Source organism: Glandiceps talaboti, chromosome 3 (genome assembly GCF_964340395.1).
Source record: "Glandiceps talaboti chromosome 3, keGlaTala1.1, whole genome shotgun sequence".
Taxonomy (NCBI): Eukaryota; Metazoa; Hemichordata; class Enteropneusta; family Spengelidae; genus Glandiceps; species Glandiceps talaboti.
Window position 1 is genome coordinate 26,217,633 of NC_135551.1, and position 23,550 is coordinate 26,241,182.

Consider the following 23,550-nt stretch of genomic DNA (forward strand, 5'->3'; position numbering starts at 1 on the left):
GTGGATCTTCTGTGTACATTAGGCGATAACTGAAGTGCGTACTCGTATCTCAGACCACTATATATATACATGATATACGGGGTTTGAGTTTGCATGCAGTCATACAGGTATGAAGATACACGTGTGTTTTCCGTATTGCACTGCAGTGCAAACACCCCATTAGTATGCACGCACACCAGTGATTACTGTCGCCAGTTTAAGAAAAAACAACCTTCCAACCAAATTTGAATCTATATGGTATCAATACCTATTGTATTGACACCCATGTGAACTATTGCAATAAAAGATGCTCAATTCGAATTGTTAAACTATGTGTTTAGTTTGGCATCCCATGTATCAATAATGTCATGTCTGAACCCAAACACGGTGATTACAAACTCATGATAAGTAACTTAATCGGCATGGAGCCAAATCCTGTTTACAGTGTTAATTTTCTAGAAATTTTGGAATTTATTTTTGTGTACTCATTCAGAAGGTTAAAGGAGGTGTAAACACTGTGCAACTTGACGACAGCTAAGACCTGTTTATAAACCTCTAAAAGATGTTAAGAGCTACCACAATCGCACGTCACACTGTAGTTCGAAGTATCAGACTCAACTCATTCAAAGAGTTAGAAGTAATACGATATCGCCATGTAGCTGTTAGGAGATTTACCCAGTCATCGTATACACACAGTGACAATCCTTGGAAAACAGGTAAGTCGTGATTGAAACTTTCTACGTACAAACATTCATCCATTCACCCACCCATCCAATCAATCATTAATCAAAGCTGGCAGGCGGGGTATACATACATGCATACATACATACTTGCATACATACATACATACATACATACATACATACATACATACATACATATGGGAGTGCAAAATTAATGAGTAGAACATGTATGTATTTACATATATACAGTACGCACGCATACACACGCATACACACACACACACACACACACACACACACACACACACACAGATCTTATTGTCTAATGTAATGCTGTGTGTATGGTTCACATAACATAGGCCACTCATATCAATAGGATGTTGTTGCAATCAGTAATGTATAGTAATTGAAGCCACTTGTGCTACTCTTTATGATCAGAAAGGTCATAAAGGTTGTTCTTGTATTATTCCTAGAAGACTCTTAATAGGGGAGGGGGACTACGTCATAACTTGGCAGGCACGTACAACACTGTTTAGTAAAATTCTTCGTCTGTTTTTCATCGTCACATGACAATTCTACTCTATCAGGTGTCAATAGAGCACCAGTGAAACTGTGGCCATTCAAAACAACAGCAAGTCCAGTAGGATAGATTATAATTATATTCATTCGTTATTAACTTCGATCCATACCTGGATGATTGAGAACATTGATAGCCTTATGAAGACAATGTTAACTCTGAATTGTCTTAATATCTTAACAGGTATTTACCAGAGTACGCTCCCCCATGTTAACATCCCAGATGATATGAGCGTCCCTCAGTATGTCCTGCAAAACTTTGACAAGTTTGGAAACAGGGAAGCAATGGTAAGGAAGCCTTCAGTAATTACAAGGAAGGGCTGGGGAATGGGAGGTTTTTTTTATACAAAGTGGTTGACAGGGGAATACCGTATTGTAGAAAATGGATTAGGGGAGGTTCAAATTTTCGTTTCACTCGTTGTATTATGTAACTTTGCATATTTTGTGATTTTTTCCCACCGCTGCCACCACTGTCATATCCCATTAGTAATGTTACCACCTCCAACTGCTGCCACCGTTGTACCATAATATCAGAGCATATCAGTGTTGTTGGTACTGGCAACCATGCAGTGAATCAATTATAATCAGTGTTGGTGTGAGGAGAGGAGTATGTCTCACAGGAGTGAAGAGGGTGTATTGGATAAGATATTGGGGATAATGTGATGTAGTGGATCGGAATGTTGACCTACATAGTCATAGTAAACCCATCTAGTCTTTGTGAGTTCTGGCCTTCAGTTCTATTAATTAGATCCAAACATTGTTACTTCACACAAATCCACTGAGGTGGTAGTAGTGGGGAAAAAACTATGCCAATAAATTTATCAAGATGGTGGCAGCGGTGGGATCGAGACATTGACATTGCTTCCAGGACTCAGGTTCCATTTTCACAGACATCATTTTAACCCATGTTTTAGGAAATGGGGAGAGTCATGTCTTAGAGAAAGCAAATTTAGGAGGCTACTTTTTAGAAACAGAATCGGGGGAGGGTCACATTTTACGCAACAGACCGGGCTTAAGCTTGATTTCTCCTGGCCCTCCCTTGTGTAATTATTGAAGAGTCCCTAGGTTGAACATTTTGTTTCTATTTTGGTTGCAATTCCCATAATGAATAGTAAAAAGATTGTTTACTTTCAACTCCGTATTTGACCCTGTAGATCGATGCTACAACCGGTAGATCTTACACCTTTCCACAACTGAAGGAACTTGTTTATCGCTGTGCCAGTGGCCTTACTATGGAGGGTTTCAAACAAGGAGACACATTCGCGGTTTATCTACCAAACGTGGCTGAATATTTCTTCATATTTAATGCAGTTCAACTCGTTGGTGGCGCTGTTACAACGGTCAATCCTTTGTATACAGCAGGTGAGTATCAATGCTGTGTTCTACGGATATATATGATCATAAATGTATCTTAATTCCTCGGTTTTCTCACACGCTTTCCTTCCGAAGTTCTTTGTAAAATGCTCAAAATCCCTTTTGGATCCTATGCGAATTTGAAGACACAAGTGGGGATTTGTATATAGCACGCCCCACATGGCTAATTTCATCGATAACATAATATTGGTTATGCATGTGGGCTCCATTTAAAATGGCCATATGGATGATGATTGGGTATTTATTTTTGGAATTTTAATTTATGATTTTTTTTATCATGGCTACCTACTTGAAAAATCAATGTGTAACAACATTGACCAAGTGTGTGTTTGTAACTCAACATATTGCAAAAGGCTAAAAAAAATTGTGCAAGAAATCTGTACATGTTATGGCACAGACTGTGGTTATTGTATGTACAAACAGTTTACACATTTACTAATTGTTTACAATTTATTGAATTACAAGGAAGTTCATTCACATTGTTTTTCAAGTAGGAAAATAGATAACCAATCCTCATCCATATAGCCAATTTAACACACTGAAGATGAAGATACGAAGAACGAGTTCGGGATAAAACGGTTCGCTATCCATTAGCTAGAATATCCACTTCGCTAGCGCTGTGCTGAGCTAGTTCTCATCTAGCACTAGTCTAGTATGACATGAACATTCTAGCTAATGGATCGCAAACCGTTTTTATCCTAAACTCGGCCAACATCTACAAACTGTGTGTGGTCTCAAAAGTCCTTTCTGATTGGTCAATAAGTTGCGGATGATCACAGTTCGCACTGCGGTCACGTACTACCGATGGGGTGCACTGCATATACTGACATCACATGTGTGTCTATGTTATAAGATTGTTCACAGGAAGGAATTCGAAAACAGACTAAAAAGACCTTGATATTGAAATGAATATTTTCAAGTACACATATTAAAGCTCTATGTATTTTTTAGATGAGCTGGTAAACCAACTCAGGATTGCAGAACCACGTGACATCATTACTCTGCCTATCTTGGCTGATAAGTTAAAAGAAGTAGCCAAACGTATACCAAGCATTAAGGTAGGCCCCTTGTTTTAGTAAGCAAAGTGTGACACAGATAGAAAATCTGTCATGCATGTCTACACGGAATTCCTGTGGAATTCATACATGATATTACAAGAGGATATTAACAAATTCTGTTATCCTTTCGATGAAAAATGTGAGCTACAATTCAATAGAGCAGAGTTTGGGTTCAACTAAAGCTTAGTTTGCAGGATTAAAAAAAATGACACCAAGTCAAACTTTGCTGGTAACGTTTTACTGTCACCTACACTGAGCATGCTCAGTTGCGAGGAACTATGGAATTATTTGTAGATATTTTATTCGAGGTGATTGGAAGGATCGCAAAGGCCAGTGAATATCTGTCTGTTTTAAAATATAGTTGATTTACAAGTGGTGGTATTTGGCATACTACCACTACAACCATAATTGCGTATACTGGTTGTATGAAATTTTGAAAATGAAGTGTTTTCACTTTTGTAGAACATTTACGTAACAGGAGAGGCAGAAGGTTGTAAATCATTTTCATCTCTTCTTGAAAACGATGGTTCAAGATTTCCTCAAAATGTCACAATACAACCCAAAACAGATGTTGGTGTTATTCCGTACTCCAGTGGGACAACAGGAATTCCTAAAGGAGTTATGTTAAGCCCATTTAATTTCATAGCTGCCCTTCAACAATTAAGGTGATGATTAACTTGAAACTAATTCCTGTATGTATGTATGTATGTATGTATGTATGTATGTATGTATGTATGTATGTATGTATGTGTGTGTATGTATGTGTGTGTATGTATGTATGTATGTGTGTATGTATGTGTGTGTATGTATGTATGTATGTATGTATGTATGTATGTATGTGTGTGTGTGTATGTATGTATGTATGTATGTATGTATGTATGTATGTATGTATGTATGTATGTGTGTGTGTGCGTGCGTGCGTGCGTGCGTGCGTGTATGTATGTATGTATGTATGTATGTATGTATGTATGTGTGTATGCATGTGTGTATGCATGTGTGTATGTATGCATGTATGTATGTATGTATGTATGTATGTATGTATGTGTGTGTATGTAGTATGTGTATTTTATTCACCTTCTAAATACACTCTGAGGTAATGTTTATTATTACGAAAATAGTGTTCAACGTGTGAACGGAAGTCTTATCTGTTCAGTCACAGTCTGGGGTCATGTTTTTGTTATGATTGTCTGCGTCTAATCACTCTCCCCTGGATGGCATTAATTGGATCTCATACACAGAAAATACACTCCCGCCACTAACATTTGATAAATTTGCTACTCTGCTCATACACCTGTCTTCACGCTTTTCCCTGATTGGTCAATAGCCCTCATTTGTAACTGTCAGTCGAAATTTAACGCCCAGCCGGAGTACAAGTATGTATGTACATGTATGTGCATATGTATTGTGTATGTTGCAAATACCTAATAATAATGCTATTGTCATGAATTATATTTAGGTGAGAAGGTTATGAAAGTGACATTCATATACATGAATGCAACCGTAGTCTGTATAACATAATTAAATGTAATCTTTGTATAATGTTGATATTTGTTTACAGTATACCGGGAATAATCAAGTTGTCTGAGGAAGACACTGTTTTGGCTTTCCTGCCGTTTTTCCATATTTACGGTATGGCTTTTATGAACCATGCCCTTATGCAGGGGGCTCGACTCTTGTTAATACAAGGATTTGAACCAGAAAACTTCTTGAGAACAATTCAGGACCACAAGGTTTGAAGTTTTTTAATTACTATCTGTAAGACTTAAGTATATATAATTGTGTTATGTGCCCAGACGTGTTGAAGGAGGCTACTAAGTTAGTTCCTATCTGTACATCAGTCCGTCCATCCACCCTTGTTCCCCGCCCACGTACCTGTATACTGATGTCAGATACTGCAGTTTGCCATTGAACGTCTACTCACTTAGTTTTGCCAATTTCGTGATAATAGTAGAAAGACGGCCAAAAATTTAGATTTTGACCCCCCCCCCATTCGAGTGTCTACAACAATCCAATGTTATCAATTGTAAGCTTTCTAATGAGATCATGACTTTCCAACTTGACCTGCATTTCCAAAGTCAAATTTTCAAAACTGATCTGAAAGTTCATATATATACTATATACTATATATACATATACGCATATATATAATATATATATATATATAATATATAATATATATATATATATTGTATGTATGTATGTATGTATGTATGTATGTATGTATGTATGTATGTATGCATGCATGCATGCATGCATGTATGTATGTTTATCACGCTGTGCTTTATTTGTGACAAAATATACGTATTTGTTTTGAACAATTTTGTAGGCTACATATTTACCAATTGTCCCACCAGTAGCACTTTTCTTGGCAAAACATCCAATGGTTGAGAAGTACGACTTGTCAAGTGTTAATACCATTTTGTATGGTGCAGCACCTATCAGTCCCGACATACCAGAGATTGTCGTCAGCCGAACCAATCCGAACGTACTTATGAAACCGAGTAAGGTTCACTAAAAAAACCTAATTATGTAGTATTTCATTTTTTGCTCTAATCTGCATTTCAATCGCTCAATATGCCTCTTTACCCATTCGAGTTCTTTAAAAAGTAAATTAAAACATTTTTGTGTTGACCGTCTGATCAGATGTAAACTTTGAATAATGTTTATCTAAAATTCTTATTATTTTGAGTGGATCTTATATGATCATCATTTTGTTATCAATATATCGAGAGAATGGTTGCTGGTATTTGCATAAATTCCGTTTGTTGGGGTTATGTCACATATTTTGACATACGCTAAAGAACATATTTATACAATACAGAGGCAGTAATTGCCAATAACCATGACACCGTTGAAGTGTATTCAATCATTTTACTTTCACATTTGTAAATAGAGTCTTACATACAGGTAAAACGCAGGTGATTGTTATATTATTAATAATTTCTTCACTCAGATACAAGAAATAAATTTGTCATAACATTAAATAATGCAACCATTTGTTACCTACATACAGTATACGGAATGTCAGAAACAGCTGCAACATACATTGGATATGGCAATGACCATAAAGTATGGCCAAAGGGGTCGTGTGGAGTATTGGTGTCAAACATGGTAGCGAAGGTATAGACATATTAATTTCACATGGTTCCCAATATTTCAATATTTATGTAATAAAAAGAAGAAGAAAAAATAAATATAAATTCGAAAAAAAAATAGACTCTTACGCCAATGTTTTGATGTATGCACTGATATCTGCATGGTGGTACATTAGTTCATTTCACTTAGACAGATTATAGCAATAAACTGTACTCATTCAATTTTGCTATCTTAAAGTGTAGCATGTACAGTTTCTTGATTTTTGTTAGGTTGTATCAAACAGAGAGAGAGAGTTAACAGTAATCTGCAACGCACAGTATTGGGATACACTTCAGCTTTTACAAAAACATTCTTCTTGGGTTAATTTAACTGATGCTTTTGTAATTAATGGCAAAGCTATTCACACTTTCATGACTATTTGTGATTGCTACATCTGAATTAGTAGTGGTATCATAACTTGTTATTTAAATGTTAATAATTTGATCCAGAATTCATGTTAAAGTCATTATCGGGTCTATAAGTAAGCTTTCTATAAGCCGATGTGTGCCATATATGCATGACCACTATTCGCAAGAAATCATGAAAGGAAAAAATGAAGTTACTATTACATGCTGTCTTTCATTCAGCCGATCAATGATCAAATATGGTATAAAACGTAATTACATAAAAAAACGTGACATGACTCATGAGTATTTCAAGGATAAATGAAGGAAATTTAAATATTTGACTTATAAATATAAAACTTGCAATTTATCTTTTTTTTGTTCATCTCCAAGATTGTTGATATTGAAACGGGTGAAATATTGCCTATTGGAGAAACAGGAAATCTTCTCACACGTGGTCCACAAACTATGCTAGGATACTTCAAAAATAAACAAGCAACGGATGAAGCCATAGACAGTGAAGGTTGGCTTTCGTCAGGTTAGTGCCCTCTGGAAAATACCAACATTGTTTATTTATGTGCACGCAATCGCTAAAGTGTTCTTTGAAATATATCCATTAATTATTATAACGTATCTTCAAAATCTGAGTCTGAAACACACTCTTCAAAATGGCCATATTAAAAAAATATTACCATAACTTATATTTTTGTATCACTGAATATAATACAAATGAGCAAGGTGTGTATAATAAATACTAACACAGATTCAGGAGTGCATATACTTTATTAATCATATATATATATATATATATATATATATATATATATATATATATATATATATATATATATATATATATATATATATATATATATATATATATATAGTTTTGGTATTACGCTCTGCCACTGCGGTATAGAGCACTGTCTTAGCAGATTGATACACACCGAGTTATATATATATATATATGTATATATACTTTTATAGTCGGATATTCGAGTCAGCCAAACAAAACGCCAAAACAATTAGAACGTTATATCACTGTAAAACATATCATGGGTCACGCATGTCTGTGTTCTAGCAACATCACACTAAACTCGTTCCCAACGCCATACGCCAATCACAGAAAGTCGATCATCGGATAAACTGTAGAATTGGCGCAGTGTGACCTCCCAACGTTAACCTCAAGTCATAGTCTTGCAACATTAACTATTCAGGTGTATCACTATCTTACGGACAATACTTTCACGTACCTTTATTCACAGGCGATATTTGTTATATTGATGAATATGGTCATTTACACGTGGAAGATAGACTTAAAGAACTTATCAAGTATAAAGGACTTCAGGTTTGTTATATTATGTAGCTTTTGATGTTTAGCTCAAAGATAGTCTCCAGTCTCTTTCTCCTCTTTCTGAGCAATCTAGTGTATATCAGTAAAATTAGAACAATTCACAAAGCGATGTAAATGTTTTATCTTTAATAAGGGTCATTACAAATATCTATCTATCTATATCTATCTATCTATCTATCTATCTATCTATCTATCTATCTATCTATCTATCTATCTATATATATATATATATATATATATATATATATATATATATATATATATATATATCGTCATTACCTAAATTGTATATAGACAAGGATTTTTTCTAAATATTCAAACTATAATTTAATGGTAAAATAATTTCAACTCGTGTGGTTGTTCTGTGTTTGGGGGAGGGGTTGCCATGGCAAGTTATTAACCAGTCAAGTCGAGTGGGATGTTGGCTATCACCCCTCTCCACAGCGTATGAGAATGCTTTGAACATTTCACTTTGATGTCGGCCCGTGCCGGCCAAGAAACTTGCGCAATTTCTTATTATATTGGCTTATGAATTTACCCACTGTGGCTTATCAGTAATGTTACAATGTGATCAGAATCAACGATAGGGGACAGTTGAGCTATGCAAGGTAAACATATTTACCGTATACAACATGGTAATCAAAAAGCCAATAACACAAGGACACGACTTGAATCTAAGCTAGTTACAACCCGAATCATTATTTATATCCAGAACAATAAGAAGGGAAATTAATATTTTAAGACCATTATTGGTTCATCCCTTAAACAATATTACCAGGTCGGTAAAACAAATTAAGGTTTGTACCACGGCCAAGGGTTCTTATTGTTCATGAGTAACGTTTCGCCTGTTCAGGTCGACAGATATTGTCAAATTGTCCGTTTAACTGGATTTACCGCTATAGGCGACGGCGAAGTGGTGATGACGTGATCATCAAGATCGATGTAATCGGTATGTTCCCTCGTTCCTGTTCATGATGATGTGCCTTGTCTTCTGACATGATGTAGAGATTCTCTGATTTGCCTGGACAACCTGTCCCGTTCTCTGTTGATGATATTTGGAGATTTCCAATCGATGACGTGACTGTTTTGTGCGACATGGTCTGTGATGGCTGTGATCGCCTGAACAGACGACAGATTATTGAAGGACGTGGGCACGAAGATTATTGAAGGACGTGGGCACGCAGAAGAGAAAATAAACTGAGGGAGTTTAACTGAATTAATTATCTTGATAATATATAGACATTGATTCCCCTCCAGAGTCTACGGTAACATATAAGATAAGCGACCTGAACAGACGACAGTTACTCGCAGGCAATAAGAACCTTTGACTTCGGTAGAAGAACTTATTATTACCAATATTGGTGTTTTCTTAGATAAATATAATACTGATTAAATTAAGCCAAATCTACACAGGTCGCCCCTGCTGAATTAGAAGCAGTTTTGATAAGTCATCCTGAAATACAAGATGCTGGTGTCATCGGCATTCAGGACGAAGAAGCCGGGGAGATACCAAAAGCCTTCGTTGTAACAAAGAGTAAAAAGTTGTCTACAGAGGAAATCTATAAATTTGTTGAAGGTATGTGGTACAAAGTGTAGTTAGGGTTCAATAGAACTGTTTGATATCGTCGATTGATCTTTTTTGAGGGAGTAATGGTGGAAGGTGTTAACAATCATTTTTGTTCAGTATTTTATGAACATTGCAATTTTACAACTCGTTAAATATACTCCTATCATACAATAGCAAAAAGTGCTTATCGATGCATCACTTAAAAGCTTTGATGTGGTTCATTTTTTATTTCTCTTTAAAACACTCTGTCACTGTAATAGTGAATTTATGTTATGTAAAATTGCACCTCGCTATAACTTGTATACTTTATGGAAGTACTCATTAGATATTCAAACTATGCAATGCACTGTCAGAGACAGCCTTCTTTACGGTATGTCTCCTGAATGATTATGTTTTGTGTGCCAATTACACGTGTTCTGGTCGATGGAGGCACTGATTTTAAGGTCCGTATAACATTTTCTGTTCCTACTCCCAGGTAAAGTAGCACCATTCAAAAAACTTCGTGGAGGAGTGGAAATCGTGGACGAAATTCCAAAATCTCAGAGTGGAAAAATATTACGAAAATTATTGAAGGACGTGGGCACGCAGAAGAGAAAATAAACTGAGGGAGTTTAACTGAATTAATTATCTTGATAATATATAGACATTGATTCCCCTCCAGAGTCTACGGTAACATATAAGATATATCATTATCTTTATAACTCGGACAATCAATTTATAACAAACATATACAAATGCACACAGGTTTTTAAGACTCTTATACGTGAAAAAATATACTTACACCAAACCTTGACTAGTAAATCTTTATATTAATGATAATGCCTTCTATGACATTACAGATGTCTTCTGGTATTTTTTTAGAACAGTTGATTGCATTGTAGGGAATTCCTCATCCTTTTTATGTATACGTTTAATAAATTACGTCATCGAACATTTTAAAAGTTATATCTTCATACCAGGTTTGAGTTCAGTCAGTTGCCAGTGGTGATATACTTCAGTAAGTAGAATATTTCGCGCAACGTTTTGTAAATGCATCTAGAATTACGGCAAAAATCAGTGCTTGTGCCCCTTTAAAAGATATCTCAGACGTTCTTTATAATTCAGGTAGTCTGTTTATAACAAACATAATGTGATATACAAATGAGACTTCAATACTACCTATTGCATGACCATGTGCAATGTTATAACTGAATCACTAAAGCGATCTGTAAGCTGTGGGCAAGTACGTCTTCAGTTTTGTTTTAATGATTTTAAATATTTTTAACACGTATTACTTAAAATGTGTCTTTACACAATGCAAGATATTTTTGACAAGCAGTGTCGTTATTTTTTTATTTACTTTCTGCTGTAAGTTAGATCCCATAATTATGGTATTTTGTATGTACCCAGTGTGTCAAGAAGGGTTCAATTTTATATTCTAGACTTCCGATTTTATTTTTGATTTTTTTTTTATACATATTTTTGTATCGCAAATTTACATTTTTCACCTCAGGAGATCAAATCATTATTTTAGTATGAAATATTGATGTCATCAATAAATGTGGAAATGTAGAACATAAACACAATTGCTGGTTAAATAAGTCATACATAAAAATGAAATAAATGCATACATACATACATACATACATACATAAACATATGATCCTCTGTCTCTGTCTGTGTATGAGTTTTTGTTTGTTTGTGTCTGTCCGTCCGTGTGTGTGTATGTATGTATGTATGTATGTATGTATGTATGTATGTATGTATGTATGTATGTGTTTGCACGCGTGTGTGTGTGTGTGTGTGTTTGTTTGCGCGTATGACGGTATGCACACATTACATTGTAGATGTATGTATGTAAAATGTATATCCCCGTCTGAGTTTTGAATACAAAAAAACCATGCCATTCTCATGCTTCGCTTGTGTACACTATTAAGTTTATGCAAACAATAATTCGGGTGCTTATTTCAATATATTGTACTCCGACATCAGCTTCTTTGAAATCAGACCAGTCTCACCAGTCTACAGGGTTTTGTAAACATATTTTTGACATTCTGAAAACGTAGATTTGCCATTGATGAGTTCTGAGTACCCATTTTCGTCGGTTCAGATATCAATGAATTTTGTAGAAGATAGTAATTCTATAAATCTTTCAACAAACTTTCTTGAAAGACATGCAGACTATGTACTGTTACTGCTTACAGATTAACACAAACACAAACACAAACACAAACACACACACACACACATACATACATACATACATACATACATACATACATACATACATACACACACACACACACACACAAACAAACAAACAAACAAACAAACAAAACACAAACAAACACAAACACAAACACAAACAATATGTGCTTTCTAATCGTTCTGATATGCGTAACTCGTCGTCTTTCATGACGGCCTTCGATAGCTCAGTTGGTAGAGCGGAGGACTGTAGAGTTAAAGCTGTTATCCTTAGGTCACTGGTTCGAATCCGGTTCGAAGGATTTTTTATTAAATTCATTATTTTTATACAAGAAAAATGGACTCTTTTTGACGAAATCCTTTTTACAGCCATTAACTTTCCTGCTGGTCTCTGACCTTTCGCTCCATCTCGATTCTCTTGAAATATATGGCAAACCATTCTAAGGGAATGAACAAAGGGCACAAGATAAGTTATAGAAGTTGGTACCAATATGAGTCATTGAGGGTTTTATTTGATTTTTTTTTTCATTTTAGTACAGATATATACAATTGGAAATATTCAATCTTTCTGATAATATTACAGGTGTTCTTTCCATTATAATCAATAAAAGATGTCCTTGGTATAAATGTGGTAGACTATATATCGCTGGGTGGCAACAGGTGGTCCTTTTTTTTGAAATTCGTACATTTTTGAGATTCGTACATCTTTTTAGCCTCGAAGCTTTTTAAAAGTTGCTTGTGTACTTTTATTCACAGATTGTAACTAATAATATAGATAAATGATCCGATATAAATATACTTCTCAGGTTATTAACTACTGTACACAAACACAAACAAATATGTGCATAGTAATCATTGTGATATGTCTAATTATTTATTTTCGATATCGTACCTTCGATAGCTCAGTTGGTAGAGCGGAGGACTGTAGAGTTAAAGCTGTTATCCTTAGGTCACTGGTTCGAATCCGGTTCGAAGGATTTTTTTTCATCTAAGCATGGACATGATAATGTGATACAGCAATGGTTATCGTTGAAATGATGAAAATAGTGTAACAGACTTTCGTAACTAGCATTACGCTTTGATATTAGTTGAACATTTCTACAGGCAAATGTTTGTTTGCGGAAGAAGAATTTGTGAACAAAAATTGTATCCACCTCACGGTGAATCTGCAGGCAATTTTTTATTTCAAACATACCGATTGACCGGGGCGAGCGAGCTTGAGTCACTGTTTCAGTTTATATCCGAGGAGATTGCCTTTATTATTGAAGAAAGCTATAAAAGTTCAGAACAATAAAAAATGTCTAATGTGAATGGTTCGTGCGAAGGAAAATTAACAATCACATTCAGTAAAAAAATCCTTCGAACCGGATTCGAACCAGTGACCTAAGGATAACAGCTTTAACTCTACAGTCCTCCGCTCTACCAACTGAGCTATCGAAGGTGCGATATCAAAAATCGATAATATATGTAATCAATGATAATTTATTTGATGGGAACAACCCATTATTCAAATAAAAGATAACCAATGACCCATGTACAACGGAGCTTGCCTTGTCACTACGAGAGTCGCTAGACAATTAGCCACAAAACCCTTTATATAGGTAACGAGTATTTTCCGACTGAATGAAAAAAATATTGGGGCTACGATAATTTCACCTGCGCAAATAACGCATGAAAAATCAGACAAATGATTGCGATTTTGAAGATTATTACTCATATTTTAATTATATATAAAATATTACTGGGCATTTTGTCCTAAGAATTAGAAAACACTGATGAATATGTAATAAACTATCCGTGGCTGCTGGATGTACGTTCCATATACATTTTGTTTTCTCTTATTAATTTGCATATGTCACGAGCTGCGTTTAATTAAAATTTAATTAACTGGAGTTTACATCGGTAAATGTCGGTTTATTATTGAAATTCAATTAACTATTGAATGTTCAATCCGCATTTTGTTCTTATTAATTTAAAGAGTACATTTAATTAAAGATGCAGTTTAATAAACTACTGGCACTACAATGCCGGGATATCGAAATGCAATAATTGCATTTTTAATTTTACCATGACATTACTAAAATCTCCATTAAAAGTATTGCACTTGGTTTAGAGTCATTGGTATTGTGGTGCTTAAAATATGAGTAATAATCTTCAAAATCGCAATCATTTGTCTGATTTTTCATGCGTTATTTGCGCAGGTGTAATTATCGTATCCCCAATATTTTTTTTCATTCAGTCGGAAAATACTTGTTACCTATATAAAGGGTTTTGTGGCTAATCGTCTAGTGACTCTCGTAGAGACAAGGCAAGCTCCGTTGTACATGGGTCATTGGTTATCTTTTATTTGAATAATGGTTTGTGCCCATCAAATAAATTATCATTGATTATATATATTTATCGATTTTTGATATCGTACCTTCGATAGCTCAGTTGGTAGAGCGGAGGACTGTAGAGTTAAAGCTGTTATCCTTAGGTCACTGGTTCGAATCCGGTTCGAAGGATTTTTTTACTGAATGTGATTGTTAATTTTCCTTCGCACGAACCATTCACATTAGACATTTTTTATTGTTCTGAACTTTTGTAGCTCTCTTCAATAACATAGGCAGTCTGCTCGGATATAAACTGAAACAGTTCAAGCTCGCTCGCCCCGGTCTATCGGTATGTTTGAAATAAAAAATTGCCTGCAGATTCACCGTGAGGTGGATACAATTTTTGTTCACAAATTATTCTTCCGCAAACATTTGCCTTTTTAATTAAGATAAAATCGACAGAAATGTTCAACTAATATCAAAGCGTGATGCTAGTTACGAAAGTCTGTTAACCAGTGATCACCGTTGAAGTTTCAACCACTATTTGTCGTAATACTAATAATACTAATATTAATATATTAAACGTATTCCTGTACAGTCATGTGAAAACATGCTATGCCTTTGATGTTGGAATGAATTGATGTCGGGGTTGATGTCGTCAATCGGTCAGTACAGTGTTTACGAAATATTCGTATCTCCCCGACGACAGGTGATTCATTCCGCCGGGGACTTTGGACTCGCACGCGTCCCGATTGCACAATGACCTTCCATTCATCATCTTGTCGAAAGACACGGATATATTTAACTTCCGTTCAATTTATCGTACACGTTGTGCCATCCATCCGTATGCTTCAAACGTTGCTATAAATATACCTGAGAACTGCGATATATAGTACAAATAGAATAAAAACACTTCGTCAAATAATTACGGGTAACATCCTGGTTCTATTCATTGTTGATGAACTCGTGACACGACCCTCCGAACCACCCACCTTCGATAGCTCAGTTGGTAGAGCGGAGGACTGTAGAGTTAAAGCTGTTATCCTTAGGTCACTGGTTCGAATCCGGTTCGAAGGATTTTTTGTTGAAATTTTCTTTCCCTTTTATATTCCGTAATTTGAGAAACACGTGTGGAGTCTAAAACCTCACCTCACGTTGAAACCTCTTTTCGGTATTTTTGTTTGTACACTCTGTTGTGTTATCTTATTCTTAGTGACTGAACGATGCATGGCTCCTGTCCGTTTGTCGCAGGCAATTTAATTTTAAGTCGAGATTTTGTCTAACATTTCGAGATGAAACTCTATCGCTACAATTAATCAAAAGAAGTTTCACAAAAAGGGTATAAATTATAAGTATATGGCAACGAAATAGAATTACTGATTAGGCATGGCTCTGGGCTCTCAAAACATTTTGACGCCAGACTGAAGCTGCGCTCGATTGAGTCACACAATCGCGAGCGCCACCAACGGCAACGATGGAACCGTCATAAATTTCATTTTCTTCCTATAAAGGCTCACTTCGGAAATCAAGTCCGTCTAACTCTTCTCGGGGCTAAGCCACTTGGCATACATACAAAGATTAGGGCCGATAGTCACGAGTCTGGCAGCGAGTTATTGTTCAAATTGAGAAAGGAGATCCTCAGGAACCCTGTTTGGGTAAGAAACTACATGTCGTTGGGCATTATAGACATATGTATGTTTTTTGTTATTACAGAAAATATGAGAATAACAAATTAGGCTAAATGGAGCATAGTCCGTATTTTTATGAGGGGGGGGGGGTGATTACAACAGTGGCAGTCAAGGTTTCGGCTTACTAAGATAGACACAAACTAAAAATGTTGTTATGAAATGTCAATATGAGCATTAAATGGTTGTTGGCCTGGTTATACTCACAGTAGGGTTGCATTTTTAATAACTTCTATAATCTTGCTGTGTACAGTTTGTGTCTATCTTGGTAAGCCGAAACCTTGCTTGCCACTGTAGTACTTTTGTTTCATATCAAAACATACTAATATATTCCCAGCTACTAATAAATGTTGCATCATGGAATGACAGCGACACAATTTCTTAGTTACTAATAAATTTGAAAACATGACACCCTTCCTCTCAAGTTACACAGCTTCTTAGCTAGTCACTTATAGCACAACATGTCTATTTCAGATTTGATAAATATGTTTTAGTATATATTATTACATATGTACAAGTGATCATTTCCACTGGTTGTAATAATGACAGAACCCCATGCCAAGCTAGTGTAGGTACACAGGGCCAGGGTTATTTGCACTTATCACAGTGTTTGAACTTGAAGTGTTTTTTTTGCTGCACCTTCCTTTGGTATTTGCTACAGAGAACACTGAAAACACTCATTCAAATAACCCTAGTATGCCACACTTGTACTCATGTGTTATGGGATTCTGTCATATCATGTATTTAGTTTTGTATACTGACTTCAGTCCACAAAGGTATAGACAGTGTCACTTTGAATTTAATACTCAATGCAATATTTACAATTCGAACAACATTTTATATATAAATACATTTATAAAAAGATTTCAACAAAATAGGGGGCCATACATATGAATAGACTGTAAAATATGTCAGGTCATTCAGCCCTATCACTCAGGCTTCTAAACCATGACTGTACTCTTAACTGCCAAATATCCTGTACAGTGCAACCAGATTTGGTTGCAGCCAATCAAATCAAATGTAGTTATGATGTCAGCCTTTCAATGCTGGGTTATGACACCAGCCTGTTAATATTACATCAATAATAATAAACCTACATTTCAGGCCAAAGTCTGATATTTTATCACAGTACAAACAATTGACAAGTATTACCATAACAACAATTGTTCTTATCACTAGAAGCAGAAACTGTTATGCCTGTTTGATTTTAATCTACATAGTGACCTCTCTTTGAACTTTTAAGCACAAGGTCAAGGTGGGGCCTAAATACATGTAGGATCTATGGTGGATCTCAGTAGCAGGCACAGATCCACAGTGTAGTATAAATGCAAGTAATGGCTGATGGTGAAGCACAAACATCGTATTTCACAGACTAAGATATAGAAGAATCCCAGGATTCATGATTTGGATTGAAGCAGTGCTTTATCGGCAATTCTGTGATGAAAATAACTTCCTTTTTCAATTGATTTAATATTCTTGCTGGATAGATGAGTGACCCCTATAAGTTGGTTGTCTTGCTGTCATGACAACTGCAGCTCTACTGTTAGTCTTTCATTTATTTCATAATCCGGTACAAACTGCAAAACAGAAAAATTTGGATAAAAAGTTTTAGATACATGACTTGAACATTAGTGCAATGTATGGTCCCGATGATGGAATATGTAGTATGCTAAACAGATTTCAAAATATATGTGATGATATGACTAGTTTTTATTTGTCTACTGTTACACTGTAAGATGGTGTTTCTGGTGCCACAAGTGTGCATAGCATACATAAATGTACTTTCGAAAGTGTTAAGTCAGAAATCTTTCTCTTACTCTAGACCTGTAACCCTTCCTATAGGGGGCCTACTACAATGAATCATTCAGTCTAAACATCAACCCCCCCCCCCCCCCATTTCCCATTTTTTTCCACCTAGCCTATCTCTCAGCCTCCCACCCTTCCCTACCCAGTAAAATTTGCCTCTTTACATCTGTGTAAATTGTAAATTCTTCACAGGATATCTGTCCAGGAATTTTAGTACTGTCTGGTAACTGGCTTACTATCCTAAGTATCTGATCACCCTATCCAATCTGCCACCTAGACATTCGACCTCCCTCCACTACCATCCCACCCCCTTACCCCTCCCCCTTTCAATTGACCTCTCTTACCTGTGTAAATTCTTCATAGGAGATCTGTCCAGGTATTTCAGTACTGTCCAGCAACTGACTGACAACCAGCAGTATTTGATCATCTCCTAATGCTGGATTAAAGATGGTTTTATACATTCTAAACAACTCATCATGTTTGATGTTACCTTCATTGTACATATCAAACATTGTAAACAGAACTGAAAAATTAACAAAAACAATAATCATTAACAAATTGATCTTATCAGTTCTTTACAATATTCATTTATTATTATTATTTTTATTTTTATTTTTTATTTATTTATTTATTTATTTATTTATTTATTTTATTTTATTTTATTTTTTGGGGGGGTCTCTCTCTGCATTGAGTGAATCGTGTGTAAACAGACTGGTGTACATGTAGCTGTACATATTATGGTACATTGAGGCCAATGAAATTGAGGGGGGCACACTTTAAAATCAGCACTCCAAACACGATCATGATTTCAAGCTTTGACTTTACAACTCATCTATAAGGTACGCCATGATGGGGTGCCCTCACACATCGGTCAACCGATGAGGGAGAGAGGAGGCCGGTGACAGTGGAGTGACACATTGTATTTTACAGTCTACTTTACTACATATGGATAAAATCAACCCCTAATTGACATGTAAAAAAATCTAATTATGGGTATTTTAACAATTTTCATTGAATATATACAGTTTATACACTGATGGTTGTCTGATCACAATAATAACACTCCACTTACAGCTAGTATAGTTTTAACTGTGAATGATTTTCTACACATTCACTTTTATATCAGAATTGTTGGTATACTTAGTTTCTATATCTTACTGGATGAAAAATAAGATTCCACATGATTTTTCCAATTTACAATACCATACACTGTTATTTTAGGTGAATTGGTCATATTTACAATTATTTCTAGAAACTTACACTTTCATTTTGTATAATTCTTTATATTTGAATTTATTTGTAAAACTTACAATGTTGTTTTTAGAGAGTTGTTTATGTTTAAAAAATATTCTTAAAAATTTCCCTATCATTTTAAGTAATTCTTAAGTGTTTGAAATTATATTAAAAAGTTACACTCATTTATATAATTGTTTATGTTTGAAATTATTTCAAAAACATATATTATTGTTTCTGGTGCATTGTGTATGTTTAAATGATTTTCATAAAACTTACACTGTCGTTTCTCATCAATTGGTGTTCTTGGACTCATTACAGATAACATTTGTACAAACGATTCTGGTGTTAATGCTCCAGTTTGTGTAGCAGACATGGAAGCCACCCTGGGAACTAATGGCATACCAATGAATTCTGGGATCTGTAAAAGGGAACTCATGGTGACATAATTTGGACCACTTCCATTATCATCTTCAACTGTATATGAGGAATACCTCTGAAGAATTTTCTTGATCTCTGCAGCTTTAACTGAAATAATAAAAACAAATATTTAGAATGATGTTTTCAAGCTTGCCCTAAAGAAAAAAACATATTTCTTGTTGTATAATGTTGCAAGTCAAACTTTTGGTATACAATGACATGTAAAAATCAGACACAAATTACTATGCAAGTGTAACATATCATTATATCAATCTTGAGGATTTTTCCATCATGTGACACACAAGGACTATGTTATCATTCACCTCAGTCTCAGTTACCCAGTCTCTCATCACATAAAATTTATCTACTATTTTCCCACACTCTCTTGGTGGCAGTAGTCATAAGTAGGAGCCCCAACTTAGCCTACATGTAGACTTGAAGGACTAGCACTACCACTCTATTTGACATCCTAGCTGACATTTTGATTGTGAATTTCACTGTCCTTCCTTGTCAACAATGTTTGCAGTGTTCTACTTGTCTAGAAGAACATACAGCTACACACATAACGTGTGCAAAATATCAGCAGCATTTAAATAGAATACGACATGTGTAGTTAGAATGAGGTCGCATTTCCATGACGACACCTAATTGTGGATTCAGCATGTGAGCTCAAGGCACAATATGCCTTATTATGTATTCGACCAATAACGGTCTATACAGGAATGCCACTTGAGACCAGTGTGACACAGCTATCATCGTAGGAGAGGAAGGACAGCGAAATTTAAACTAAAAAAGTCAGTTAGGATAGCAAATAAAGTGGTAGCTAGTCCCTTGAGTCTATGTGTAGGCTAACACCAACTACATGTATGAGAGTCCAGGTATCCAAGGCTACATTCATCTCTTATTGACATTTTCCAAAGACTAGTATGATGAAAATATTTCAGAATGAATTTGATGTTTCTAAGTCTCCAGGTGTCTACAATGAGTTTATTAACAATACTAAGTACTGGTACTTATACTCACACACTGTTTGACTCTCAAGTTGACGAATTTGTTCATCTGATAATGGAGCCTGCAACAAAAGAAAAACAGAAAGGAAAAAAACACTTTAGAGTTGGAGAGCAATGACAACAAAATACAAGAATGGGCGTGGCTGACAAATTTACTTAGGGTTTACTTACAGAAACATGTATTATATGCTGACAAACTGCATCTAAACTGGAACTTTTTTCTGTTAGGTTCTTTATGTCCTTGTAATTTATGAAGCATGCATGGTCATTTAATTATCAAACCCTACATGTATTAGTTAGTACCCTAATCATTTTAAAGAGGCAGGACAATTTTTTCTTAAATGAAGTAATGAAGCAAATCTATGTGTACATGGTAACTATACTCACCAACTACTTAACAGGTAATTCAGCTTTAAGAAGGTTTTCAAGTAAAGGTTGAATAATTTGCCCAGAGTATATGACCATGGCCTTGACATGAACAAAATTTATAGCATTTGTAACCTTGAAATCTGGATGCTAAGGTGGTCTCTAACCTAAATCATGCCATTGAGTGGAGGACTGGTGGTGTACTATCGTAACAATACTGTATAGGAACTAGACTAGTAACTTTGTAGTTCAGTTGTGTTTTGCCAAACAGTTGAACCAATATCCACTACTAATGACTGATCACAGTTCCTGTATCCCTGTCTGCCTAATGTACAGACCATTGGTTTCCCGTACCCCCAGACTAGACCTGTAGTGCTACAGTTCAAAACTGAAAATTCACATTTTCGAAACATTTCAGGTGTCAAGAAAACACAGCACAGTACCCTACTACCATGTAGACATGGTCGACGTCATTGGTATGGACTAGCAGTGGTACCACTGTACCACTACCACAGTGACAAGTTTTACGAACATGTCTAGCTACATCATGTAGTTATGTAGTATATATATCCCTCTAAACCTTTGGAGTAAGTACGTGGTCATTGATGTATTGGGAGAGAAGGATTATGAACGCCTCTTTGACGTATTGTACCTCAGACCACAAAAATCCCTTTTTGTGGTCTGAGAATGAGATTGTACAACTCCCGTATTCCATCCATAATGTTAATAATCCGTACATATGAACTGCGATGAAAGTACAGAAATGAATGACAAGACCCCAGAACAGATTCGACAAACTATCTCTTGGCAAATCACTAACCTTTTTGCGCCTAAACATTGTCACCAATATCTTCCGAAATTTCTCTCTTGAGAAATCTTTGGTGTGACTGTTGTTAATGTTACTGAATACAGGTAACTTGTAAAGTGGTAACAACCACTCTGACCTCACCTAACAAACGATGTGTGACCTCTTGCGAACAATCATAAATAGCGTCCCCAACATGACTAATCTGGGTACTTTCGTTTCAGACGAGACTAGCCCTGTTGACACGTGACAGTTATGTCAAAGTGATTGTCAGTATTCGTATTTCATAATGTCGCGTTTGTTGTACTTTATGTTCATAGATTTCCGTGAATAAATTTCCGCTTACAACTGCACATGCCAATAACAGTTTGCAATACAGCTGAATTAACATCTTACTAGAATTATCTGCATAGAAATTTATTGCAGATTTTTACAGTATCAAGCGTACCTATGACTACACACTAATGCTAGCTGGTTTTAAAAATGTTATAGTATCTATCTATCTATCTATCTATCTATCTATCTATCTATCTATCTATCTATCTATCTATCTATCTATCTATCTATCTATCTATCTATCTATCTATCTATCTATCTATCTATCTATCTATCTATCTATCTATCTATCTATCTATCTATCTATCTATCTACCTATCTATCTATCTATCTATCTATCTATCTATCTATCTATCTATCTATCTATCTATCTATGATCTATCTATCTGTCTGTCTCTCTATCTATCTATCTGTCTGTCTGTCTCTCTATCTATCTATCTATCTATCTATGATCTATCTACTATCTATCTATGATCTATCTATCTATCTATCTGTCTGTCTGTCTGTCTGTCTGTCTATCTATCTATCTATCTATCTATCTATCTATCTATCTATATGTCTGTCTGTTTGTTTGTCTCTCTATCTATCTATCTATCCCTCTATCTGTCTGTCTGTCTGTCTACCTACCTGCCTGTCTGTCTGTCTGTCTGTCTGTCTGTCTGTCTGTCTGTCTGTCTGTCTGTCTGTCTGTCTGTCTGTCTGTCTGCATTAAAAATATTACAAATGAACACTCGTCGTCACGTTTTCCTCATGTCCTATGAACTTGTTGCCTCAAGCTCACCTCTATATTTCCATGATTTTCAGCACCTGTAAAGTGGTCACTATCTTTACCCACGGGTTTGATATCATGATCATCAATACCACTTGTCGACATGATAGTCTACTGCAGTGGAGCATGTCAATGTCGATGCTAACATCAAAAAAAATCTTGTGTTTTTCACCCAAACCATAAATAACGGTATCCATCGATAGATGGCGAGCAACACTCTCATAAAGGAAGTGAGTTACACTTTTATTAACCACTGCAATCAAACACCTGATGAGATCCTCTCGTTGCCATGGCAATGTGTAAATAACAGCCTTTCAAATACCATCGCTTTCGAATTCAGAACAAGTGGATATTTTAATAGCCCTACATTATCATAATATAATGGATGACGGAACTTGAATGATGATAATATGTATGTGGATAGACGTAAATACAACATTGGTTCTTCTTATCATAATGTGATATGGATCACATGACAAATAATTAGGATTCTTTTTAGTACAAAGAAATCGAGTCATCGTTTGACTCAGACCGTACGCGGGCGTGATTCGTCT

The 23,550-nt window shown here is 35.5% G+C and overlaps 2 protein-coding genes and 5 non-coding genes across 7 annotated transcripts; 5 read left to right on the forward strand and 2 right to left on the reverse strand.

Moving 5' to 3' along the window:
- The first annotated feature begins 541 nt into the window (after nucleotides 1-541).
- Nucleotides 542-10,670, forward strand: LOC144433294 (uncharacterized). Its single transcript, XM_078121601.1, has 12 exons — nucleotides 542-695; nucleotides 1,423-1,526; nucleotides 2,393-2,600; nucleotides 3,564-3,670; nucleotides 4,133-4,335; nucleotides 5,229-5,400; nucleotides 5,997-6,171; nucleotides 6,684-6,790; nucleotides 7,543-7,687; nucleotides 8,415-8,497; nucleotides 9,917-10,079; nucleotides 10,546-10,670. The coding sequence occupies exons 1-12, from the start codon at nucleotides 542-544 to the stop codon at nucleotides 10,668-10,670; spliced, it is 1,746 nt and encodes a 581-aa protein (XP_077977727.1).
- A 1,800-nt stretch (nucleotides 10,671-12,470) lies between these two features.
- On the forward strand, nucleotides 12,471-12,556 carry Trnay-gua (transfer RNA tyrosine (anticodon GUA)). Its single transcript is given in 2 exon segments — nucleotides 12,471-12,507; nucleotides 12,521-12,556. It is a non-coding gene; the product is annotated as a tRNA-Tyr (tRNA).
- Nucleotides 12,557-13,145: 589 nt separating this feature from the next.
- Trnay-gua (transfer RNA tyrosine (anticodon GUA)) lies at nucleotides 13,146-13,231 on the forward strand. Its single transcript is given in 2 exon segments — nucleotides 13,146-13,182; nucleotides 13,196-13,231. It is a non-coding gene; the product is annotated as a tRNA-Tyr (tRNA).
- Nucleotides 13,232-13,609: 378 nt separating this feature from the next.
- On the reverse strand, nucleotides 13,610-13,695 carry Trnay-gua (transfer RNA tyrosine (anticodon GUA)). Its single transcript is given in 2 exon segments — nucleotides 13,610-13,645; nucleotides 13,659-13,695. It is a non-coding gene; the product is annotated as a tRNA-Tyr (tRNA).
- A 977-nt stretch (nucleotides 13,696-14,672) lies between these two features.
- Trnay-gua (transfer RNA tyrosine (anticodon GUA)) lies at nucleotides 14,673-14,758 on the forward strand. The gene is given in 2 exon segments: nucleotides 14,673-14,709; nucleotides 14,723-14,758. It is a non-coding gene; the product is annotated as a tRNA-Tyr (tRNA).
- A 799-nt stretch (nucleotides 14,759-15,557) lies between these two features.
- Trnay-gua (transfer RNA tyrosine (anticodon GUA)) lies at nucleotides 15,558-15,643 on the forward strand. The gene is given in 2 exon segments: nucleotides 15,558-15,594; nucleotides 15,608-15,643. It is a non-coding gene; the product is annotated as a tRNA-Tyr (tRNA).
- Nucleotides 15,644-17,081: 1,438 nt separating this feature from the next.
- On the reverse strand, nucleotides 17,082-23,101 carry LOC144433295 (calcineurin subunit B-like). The gene is made up of 5 exons (XM_078121602.1): nucleotides 23,009-23,101; nucleotides 20,734-20,782; nucleotides 19,570-19,818; nucleotides 18,402-18,580; nucleotides 17,082-17,828 (listed from the first exon to the last, which is right to left on the reverse strand). The coding sequence occupies exons 1-5, from the start codon at nucleotides 23,099-23,101 to the stop codon at nucleotides 17,772-17,774; spliced, it is 627 nt and encodes a 208-aa protein (XP_077977728.1). The 3' UTR covers nucleotides 17,082-17,771.
- Between the last annotated feature and the right edge of the window lie 449 nt (nucleotides 23,102-23,550).

Excerpts from the sequence above, each read along its gene's own strand:
- LOC144433294 (XM_078121601.1), top strand. The coding sequence starts at position 542 with ATGTTAAGAGCTACCACAATCGCACGTCACACTGTAGTTCGAAGTATC. Across the intron at positions 2,601-3,563 it reads CAATCCTTTGTATACAGCAG|ATGAGCTGGTAAACCAACTC; the intron begins GTGAGTATCAAT and ends TGTATTTTTTAG. Across the intron at positions 5,401-5,996 it reads GAACAATTCAGGACCACAAG|GCTACATATTTACCAATTGT; the intron begins GTTTGAAGTTTT and ends ACAATTTTGTAG.
- LOC144433295 (XM_078121602.1), bottom strand. The coding sequence starts at position 23,101 with ATGTCGACAAGTGGTATTGATGATCATGATATCAAACCCGTGGGTAAA. Across the intron at positions 19,819-20,733 it reads ACTTGAGAGTCAAACAGTGT|TTAAAGCTGCAGAGATCAAG; the intron begins GTGAGTATAAGT and ends TTATTATTTCAG. Across the intron at positions 17,829-18,401 it reads CCTATGAAGAATTTACACAG|TTTGTACCGGATTATGAAAT; the intron begins GTAAGAGAGGTC and ends TCTGTTTTGCAG.